The sequence below is a fragment of the Bison bison genome, unplaced genomic scaffold (assembly GCF_000754665.1).
Source record: "Bison bison bison isolate TAMUID 2011002044 unplaced genomic scaffold, Bison_UMD1.0 scf7180017855990, whole genome shotgun sequence".
Taxonomy (NCBI): domain Eukaryota; kingdom Metazoa; phylum Chordata; class Mammalia; order Artiodactyla; family Bovidae; genus Bison; species Bison bison.
The window spans coordinates 1-9251 of record NW_011486563.1 but is presented as its reverse complement, the minus strand read 5'-3'; the positions used below and the strand labels follow the sequence as shown (position 1 = coordinate 9251).

The 9251-nt window shown below is 47.3% G+C and overlaps 1 protein-coding gene across 1 annotated transcript; it reads left to right on the top strand.

The window, feature by feature from the left end:
- Positions 1 to 5519: 5519 nt before the first annotated feature.
- On the top strand, positions 5520 to 6803 carry LOC105002467 (melanoma-associated antigen B2-like). The gene is made up of 2 exons (XM_010859095.1): positions 5520 to 5763; positions 5794 to 6803. Exons 1-2 carry the CDS (start codon positions 5520 to 5522, stop codon positions 6801 to 6803), a joined length of 1254 nt encoding a protein of 417 aa, XP_010857397.1.
- The last annotated feature ends 2448 nt before the right edge of the window (positions 6804 to 9251 follow it).

The following is a 9251-nucleotide window of genomic DNA, read 5'->3' as shown; positions in this document are numbered from 1 at the left end:
TTTGAACTACATTTTTATCTTATGTTTAAAATATAGCTTGTATGTGGGTGCAGGATTGCTATAAGCAAGGCATACCTATAGACTCTAATATGATTGAAGAAAAATAAAAGTCATTATGACAACCTAAAGCAAAAGGCGGGTGTGAAGGATCTAAAGCTGGAGAATTTAATGGCAGCAAAGGATGGCCTGACAAATTTAGAAAGAGGTTTGACTTAAAATATCAGAATAATAGGAGAAGCAGCTTTTGCGAAATCAACAGGCAACAGATGCGTTCCCAGATGCCATTAAGAAAATCACTGGGTATTAGCTCTTCATGGGATAGCTATCCCAGAGTCTGGGTTGCTATCTCAATTTAGTTCCCTCAGATTGCCCTCGGGGCATTCAGACACGGGGTCCTTACCCTAAGCAATGCAGCCTGTGCCTCCGTGTCAAGCCGACCACCCCGCCCCCCACCCCGCGCCCCCGCCCCCCCTGCCTTGCTAGTGGCAGACGTGAGTGTCTAGGCTGCTGCTCCACTGGGAGTTGCCATTAGGCATGTAATCTGTGGGTTTTAATTATTTATGTATGTTTTTTTTTTTTTTTCCTCCCGATTGTATTTCCCTCTAAGATTCCTAGGCTCACCACAGACCCGCCAGTGAGAGTGTTTCATGGTGTTCGGAAACTACTCTCTTTAATACTCCCTTCCCGGGATGGATTTCCATCCCTACCTCTTTTATCTCTATGTTTATCTTTTATATGTTGTCCTACCTCCTTTTGAAGACAATAAACTGCCTTTGTAGGTTCCTGATGTCCTCTGCCCGCGTTCAGAAGTTGTTTTGTGGAATTTTCTCAGCATTCAAATGTTCTTTCAATGAATTTGTGGGGGAGAAATTGGTCTCCCCATCCTATTCCTCTGCCATCTTAGGACTACCCCTTGAAACATGGGATCCTAATTCCACAACCAGGGTTTGAACTCATACCCCTTACACTGGAAGCACAGTTTTGTTTTCTGTAATTTGAACGTTTATTTTTTGCTTGGGGATAACCGATTAAGAACATTGTGACAGTTTCAGATGAACAGTGCAGGGACTCACCCATACATAGATATGTATCCACTCTCCCCCAAACTCTCCTACCATCAATATTGCCACATAGCACATAAACAAAATAATTAAGAGAGATAAAGGAGAGAAAGAGATAATGCTCACTAACCATATGATTATCTGCATGTGCAAATTCAGACACCCTCAAGTTATCAAGGGCTTACAAGATTATCAGGTGCTATGCTTCTATGTAGAAAGTAAATACTTAATTTTTTTAATTAAAAATATTTATTTTTGGCTGCTCTGAGTCTTAGCTGTGACACTCGGGATCTTTGTTGCCACATGCAGGCTCTTTAGTTGTGGCATATGAAAGTTTTAGTTGTGGCACATGAACTCTTAGTTCTGGTATGTGGGATCCAATTACCTGACCAGGGATCGAACCTGGGGCCCCTTCACTGGGAGTACAGAGTCATAACCACTGGACCAACAGGAGAGTCCTGAAAGCAAACATTTTAGAACCACCCTAAATCTGGTGGCTCAGAAAGTAAAGAATCCACCTGCAATGTGGGAGTCCTGGGTTTGATTCCTGGGTTTGGTACATCCGCTGGAGGAGAGCAACTCACTCCAGGATTCTTGCCTGGAGAATCCCCATGGACAGAGGAGCCTGGCAGGCTACAGTCCACGGGGTTGCAAAGAGTAGGACATGACTGAGCAACTAAGCACACACCCAAAATCTGGCTGAGGAGAAGAAATATATCAGCTCTTTTTCTCTGACAGCATAACATCTGTCCTGAGTTCCTTGATTTCTGCTGCATTTTCCTAATCTTACATCACTTTGGGGACTGAGACCCATTTTCTCCAAGATTTGCTAGAGGGTAACTGCTCAAGTGTTCGTAGGAATATGCATTTCCCAGGAAGCCTTTAATCAAGCAACAGAAACTGATATCAGAACTCCATAAAAGAGGACTGTGGAGACAGTGACTCCTGATTATAGTGGTCACCCAAAGAGCTATCTTAGATCAGTAGAAGGAGCAGTCTCAGGCTGTGGTAGATGTAGTAAGGATGCTGAGCAAGAGGAATCCAGAAGGACTCGAGTTGCATCCCTGCTGCCTGTTTTCAGAGGCCCTTATGGACTATGATCACAAGAAGGTCACCCTGACTTCCAACTTGGAATTCTCAAGGAGACTAGGACCTTGATGTAAGACAAGTAGCTTCACAAAGCAGAGAGTGGAGTTACAGGGTTCGTCCCGTGTCAATGTGAGGACGTGAAAGTGCACTCACAGTAGCACACACTGCATCGAAGGAGGCCCTGGAAAATCTCTATCGCTGTGCTCCCCAGGAATCTGAGGGCACAGATGTCAGGTTGATTTCAGTCTGGAAATTCTCAGTGAGGTGAGGCCTCTGTCTAATAGGATCAGCCTATTAGATGGGTGGACGAACCTGAGCCTAAGCAGGACCTCAGATGACAATGCTGTGTGTTAGCGGGGACCCCTGGAGAGGGAGCCAAACAGCATTCTGTAAATTCTTAGCTCTGAGAGACCCAGAACAGCTACTTCTAAGTGGTCCCCACATTCCACCTGTGTGAACTCAGGGAGGACAAGGCCTTCTCTAGCAGGATAGGGCCCCAGGTCTGCAGAGGGTGTCATCTTGACCATAACCGGACTTAAGGTGAGGACGATCAGTGCTAATGAGAGGATCTCCACAGAGCAGTGCTCTGATTCCTTCCACTAGGGACTTGGGTTGGAGAAGGAAATGGCAACCCACTCCAGTGTTCTTGCCTGGAGAATCCCAGGGACGGGGGAGCCTGGAGGGCTGCCATCTATGGGGTCGCACAGAGTCGGACATGACTGAAGTGACTTAGCAGCAGCAGTAGCAGGGACTTCGGAAGGCAAGGGCTTTGTTTGGGGGCTGTAGGACTTGGGTTTATAGATGGAGGCGTTCGGGGCTCTGATAAACTGCACACGTAGGACCCTGAGAGCGAATCCAGGGACAGATGAATATTGAGCTACCGGGCTTCCCGTAGCATGCTGCCCTTGCCATCGACCCCAGACGACCTCACGTAGGACCCTACGCAGCTCCCCTCCACTTCCGCTTTGAAGGCGAGGAGCTCGACCAGTAGCCGCAGTAACCGTTTGGCGGAGACTTAGTGTCCAGGACTCGTCTGGAACCAAGGTGAGGACCTGAATGGAGCTGAAGGGACTTTCCCAACCCTCCCAGTAATAAAAGTGACCCATCCACATCCCACCCCTGTGATATGGCTCTTGTGGGCCCCTCAGAGCTATCGGCTGAATGTGGTCTAGAGTGTCTCAGGCTAAGGCGTTGGTCTGTGGGGGTAGGCCCAGATTCTACCCCGGGTAGGCCCAGATTCTACCCCGTAGGAGGTCTAGGACCTAGATTATGGCCCTGAGGGCTGAGGAGCAGAGTTCGACACTGCAAGAGGGCCTCACTGAGCGACTCCCCTATACTTAGCTCTAGGAGGCCTCGGGTAAGCTGGCCAACTGTGGTGCCCCCTGGTGTCCACTGGAGGTGGTTTTGGTGAAGTGAGAAACTTGCTCTAACAGAATAAACCCAGTTCAACAAAGGGAGCTAGTCTGCAACATGATTCATGGTTGTGACGCTGAGTAAGGATGGCGGCCACTTCCTTAAGAAACGGGGCCACATAAAGCACCAGCCCTGTTTTCAGGCCTGGGAGAATCAGGAGTTTTGACATGACTTTTCCCGGGACATCTCAGGGAAATGAGCAACCAGGTCAAAGTGGTAGCCTTAGGTTATTAAGGGAGGGTTTCAGATTTGCCAGGGGTCATGGTGAGAACCTCGGGGGCTATGGATAGGTTCGACACCACATCATTCGGACCAAATCCTCCCTGACGTCATCCCTGGCAGACCTCAAGAATACATGTCAGTCCCCACTGTGGGCTAAGGAGTGGTCAGCTAAGGCAGTGGTGAACAGAGGGAGAGCTCTTAGACCCTGTCATGTGTCAAATGTAGACCTTGGATACTTCTATGTCCTGGCTATTGTAAATAGTGCTGCAGTGAACATTTGAGTACAAGTGTCTTTTTCAGTTAGTTTCCTCAGGATATATCCTCCGTAATGGTACTGTTGGCTCATGTGGTAGTTTTATTTCTAGTTTTTTATGCAGAGTGAATTAAGTCAGAAAGAGGAAAGCTCATATCATATATTAATGCATATATATGGAATCCAGAAAGATGGTACTGATGAACCTCTTTGCAGGACAGCCTGGCTCTGCAGACATAGAGAACACACTGGTGTAAACAGTGGGGGAAGGAGAGGGAGGGACAGATTGAGAGAGTTACATTGAAAACGTTCACATTACCATATGTAAAATAAATAACCACTGGGAATTAGTTTTATGACTCAGGGATCTCAATGTCAGTGCTCTAACAGCTTAAGAGGGGTGGGATGGGGTGGAGGGGGGAGAGAGTTTGGAGAGGGAGGGGACATACAGTATACCTATGGCTGATTCATATTGATGTGGGGCAGAAAATAACACAATATTGTAAAGATATTATCCTTCCATTAAAAATAAATAAATTTGTTTTAAAAAAGACATATAGAATAAAAGAGAAGCAAAAAAAAATTTTTTTAACTTTGAATTGGGATCTTGAATGGGACCACAGGGACATCAACCTGCCTGCAACAGCTTCCATTCTTAGGAGACGGTGTTTGGGAAGATGAGGTCATCTTCACTTCCTCCTGTGGGGACACAGGGTGATTGGCTTTTACTATCAGACAGGTATCAGTTCAGGAGAAAGGGGAGGTTCTCTGCCAGGCGCCCAGTTAAGGAACCTGAGTGAGGACTCAGAGCATGCATCCCAACCCTTGGATTTCAGCCCAGGAAATCTCAGGGATGGGCTGTGAGGTTGAACATCTGCTTTACTGTTTTATACCAAGTCTAGGGGAGGGGAAATGTCTTGTCTGAAGGTGCAGCCACCAGTTAGCAAATGGAGAATAGTGCCCAGCGTTTTAAGGAGCCAAGGTAAGGACCTTGAATGATGATCCCAGTGAACTCAGGGTAGAAAAGACCCTACTGAGCTCTCAGCACTGGGTGTCCCCTGGGAGGGAGGTGGACTGAGGCATCCCTTCACTTGCTTCTGGATCATGTGGAGGTCTGAAGTGTCTGCATCAGAGCCAGAACTTGATGTGATAATACTGAAGATGAGCTGAGAGGACCCCACTGTCAGCACGTGGTGTCACCTCAGTAAATCCAAAGCAGGGCTGAGAGGATGCAGAGGAATAGTAAGGCCTCTGTTCTTCCTCTGGGATTCTCAGGAGACAAGCTGAGCAGGAAAACAGGAGCCTTGTGGGTTCCTAGGGCAGTGTCCTCAAGGACACCTGCAGAGGCGGCCTTTGATTAAGCCAAGGTAGAATCTCCCTGTTCTATCGTGCTCATGTCACCTCATTCTCCATCCTCCAGGTGCCCCAATCTCCTGTCTATTGGCCCAGACCCCTGCCTGCGGTCCCTGACCACAGCTGTCATGCCTCGTGGGCAGAAGAGTAAGCACCGTGCTCGTGAGAAACGTCGCCAGGCCCGGGCTGAGATCCAGGGTCTTCATGATCAGGCTACCACATCTAGGGGAGAAGAGACCACCTCCTCCTCCCCTCCTGATTCAGAGAGTGCTCCCTCAAGCTTGTCTGCTGCTGGCACCCCCAAGGGGCCTCCGGGAGCCCAAGGCACCACCAGTGCTGCTGCAGGTGCTATACGCAAAAGATCTGGTGGTGGTGGCACAGCACGCTCGAGATCTGGAGTAGGTGGCACAGCACGCTCGAGATCTGGTGTAGGTGCCGAGGGCCAAGTTCAGGGAGGTGAAAATTCCTCCCAGGCCTCAGCTGCTGCTGAGAGCTCTCATACAGATCTTCTGACCATGGAGTCAGAGAATTTGGTGAAGTACATGCTGTTAAAATATAAGATGAGGGAGCTAATTAAGAGGTCAGAAATGGTGAAGGTTATCCACAGAAGGTACAAGGCACAATTCCCTGAGATCCTCAGCAGGGCCTCTGAGCACATGGAGATGGTGTTTGGCCTGGTGCTCAAGGAAGTCAGGCCCAACAGTCACTGCTATACCCTGGTGAGCAACCTAGATCTCAGCGACAGTGAGTCTATGAGAGGTGACTGGGGGCTGCCGAAGAATGGTCTTCTGATGCCTCTGCTGGGTGTCATCTACCTGAATGGCCATCGTGCCTCTGAGGAGGAGGTCTGGAAGTTCCTGAATATTCTGGGCATCTATGATGGAAGAATGCACTTCATCTTTGGAGACACCAGGAAGCTCATCACAGAAAATCTGGTGCAGGAAGAGTACCTGGAATACAACCAGGTGCCTGGCAGCAATCCCCCTCGCTATGAGTTCCTCTGGGGTCCTAAAGCGCTCACAGAAAACAGCAAGACGAAAGTCCTGCAATTTTTGACCAAGGTCAACGATTTGGTCCCTGACGCCTTACTGCCGCATTATGAGGAGGCTTTGAGAGAGGAGGCAGAGAGAACCGGAAGCAGAGCTGCAACCGGGACCGGCCCTTCTGCGTCAGCCAGCGCTGGCCCTTCTGCCTCGGCCAGACCTGGCACTTCTGCTGCAGCCAGGGCTGGCACTTCAGCCTCAGCCATGGCTGATATGTCTGCCTTGGCCGGTGCTGGCCCTTTGGCCTCGGCCAGGGATGGCACTTCTGCTGCAGCCAGGGATGGCACTTCTGCTACAGCCAGGGATGGCACTTCTGCCTCAACCAGTGCCCACTCCAGGGCCACATCCAGCCGCTCCTCTGGCCCCTAGTGTGGTCTGAAGCCCATTCTTCACTTTGTGGTTGGAAAAGCCTGTCAACCTGTGTTCCGAATATGCATCAATAACTTGTTGACTTTTTATTCCTCAATTTTCAATTGTTACTTTTTACAACAAAGTTTATTTTAGGTTCATGATAGAAGTATTTGAATTACATGGGTCTCATGCTGTTTGCTGTTTGTCAGATTTAGGATTAAGAGTTTTGTTCTTTGAAATACATACTGGAAATCCTCAAATCACTTTTGTGATCCAAGATGAGAATAACTACACTTTAGGATAAGAATATCCATAGAAATATGCAAGACACCACACTAAGGCTCAGAACATAGAAGCACAGACAAATAGCTGAAAGTTTGTCAATTTGGGGTTTGCTTTACTTACTCTCTGTTTAGTTTCCCTTTATATAAATGTAAAAGATATATACTTTGATTGGATTATATTTTTCAAGAATGTTTGAGAATATAAATTACAGCAAATGATTTATACGTGGTTCTTCTTTTACACAAACATTAATTGAGCATCTGCTCTTAAGAAAACTTCATGCTTGTACTGGCAATGTTTAGTCAAAAAAAAAAAAAAAAGCAGTGCATGCCTCTGCCCATGCAGTTATAGTTTCTCAGAGAAGCTGTCATTATTTGGAAGAGGCTGAGTTACTCTCTGAATCAGAACGAACAAGAAAGAAGCAAGGTAAAGAGGGGGTGGCAAGAACATATTACTTTAGTTTGATTGCTAAGCAGAAGTTTGGCTGATTGGGGAGGTTGGATCTTTTTTTATTTTTTATCAGTTAGAACACTGCATAGTCCCTGACATCTCTTAGATGCCAAAAAAAGCAAAAAACAAAAAACCCAGCTGATGTAACATCTGAGGTCAAGATAATCATAGTGATAACTGCCATTGCCCCTAATGTCTCAATAGATACAGGCGCCGTGCCCAATGCTTTCCATAAATACATATATTCCACCAATCCTACCAGACAGAGCTTATCAAACTCACTTCACAGTGGAGAGCCTGAGGCTTATAGAGTTAGAGTTTGGTTTTGTGCCAAAATACTTAAGGCTGGTAATTGACAGAGCTGGGACTAGACTCCTGCCCTAAACTAACATGAGCAGTCGTACTATTCTTCTCTCCCCACCCTGAGACACACCCTCGTCTTTTTTTTTAACAAGTACTTTTGACATTTCATTTCCTTTTCTTTATTTATTTACTTTTTATTTATTTATTTATTTGGCTGTGCTGAATCTTATTTGCGGCACATGGGATTTACTTCCCTGACAAGGGATCAAACCTGGGCCCCCTGCATCAGGAGCCTGGGGTGCTAGCCACTGGACTACCAGGAAAGTCCCCACCCTGTATCTTTTATTTCAGTGTTTTTCTCAGCACTTCAAAATTTGTCCTAGGTGATAAAAAAAGAATGCCCTTGTGCTCAAGCTACTGGATTGGAATGTGTAGCCAGAGCAGTAAGAATACCAAATATATTTAACAAAAAATACGTATACCTTATTCATTACTCACGGATGAAGGAAAGAGACAATATTCTGTGCCAGTATAAGCATGTACGTTGGCCATGTTAGATAAGCTCTGAAGACCAAGGGCTCTCCATATCTTGCTTACAGTCTCTTGCCTATAGAAAGTAAATCTATCAGAACAGAAATGCCATGAGAACCTTCACCTGGCTGATGAGGAGATAGATTGATGTACTTTTTTTTTTTCCCCTGACGGGCTGCCACCTCTCCTGGGACTCCTTGGGCTATAGCTTGTCCATCTCCCATCACTCCTGGGACAGGGACCCATTCATTCTCTGTAGCACTGCAGAGCAAACGGCTCAAGAGTTTGCAGAGATGTGGAATTTCCCCAGAAGCCTTTAATCCAAGACACAGCAAGGTGAGGACCCCATGGAGGAGGATTGAGGAGAGCAACACCCCAGAATATGGGGTGGGAGTCACTGGGACAGCACTCCCGTCTGCTCTCAGACACAGGATCTCAGAACTGTTAGGCTAAGCATGCCTCGCTTATTTTTCAGGCTTCTCAGAAACTTGGTCTTGGGACCGAGTTCTGAGGTTAGATAGGAGAGAGGGTCAGTCTCTCAGAAATGATGGTGATAAACCTGAATGAGGGTGATAGAAAGACCCAGCCACAACAGTAGCAACTTGTAAAGACCCGTCCTCATTGGCAATCCCATGAAGTCCAGAACAATCCAGGCTGCTGTGGTTAACTCAGCTCAGGTCCCGGGAAGGTAGGGACATTGGGAATCAGCAGAGTCCTCGGCCTCAGATCAGCAGAGAATAGAGCCCCAGGAAGGGTGCAGAGTCAAATTGAAGACCCAGGGTGTGGATATGGAAGCCCCTCAACCCCAGCCGACAGGGCTACACTAAGTCCCTCCTCTCCAGTTAGCCCTGGGAAGCATAGGTAAGTGCTAGCCAGCTCAAGGGCCCCCTGACTTCT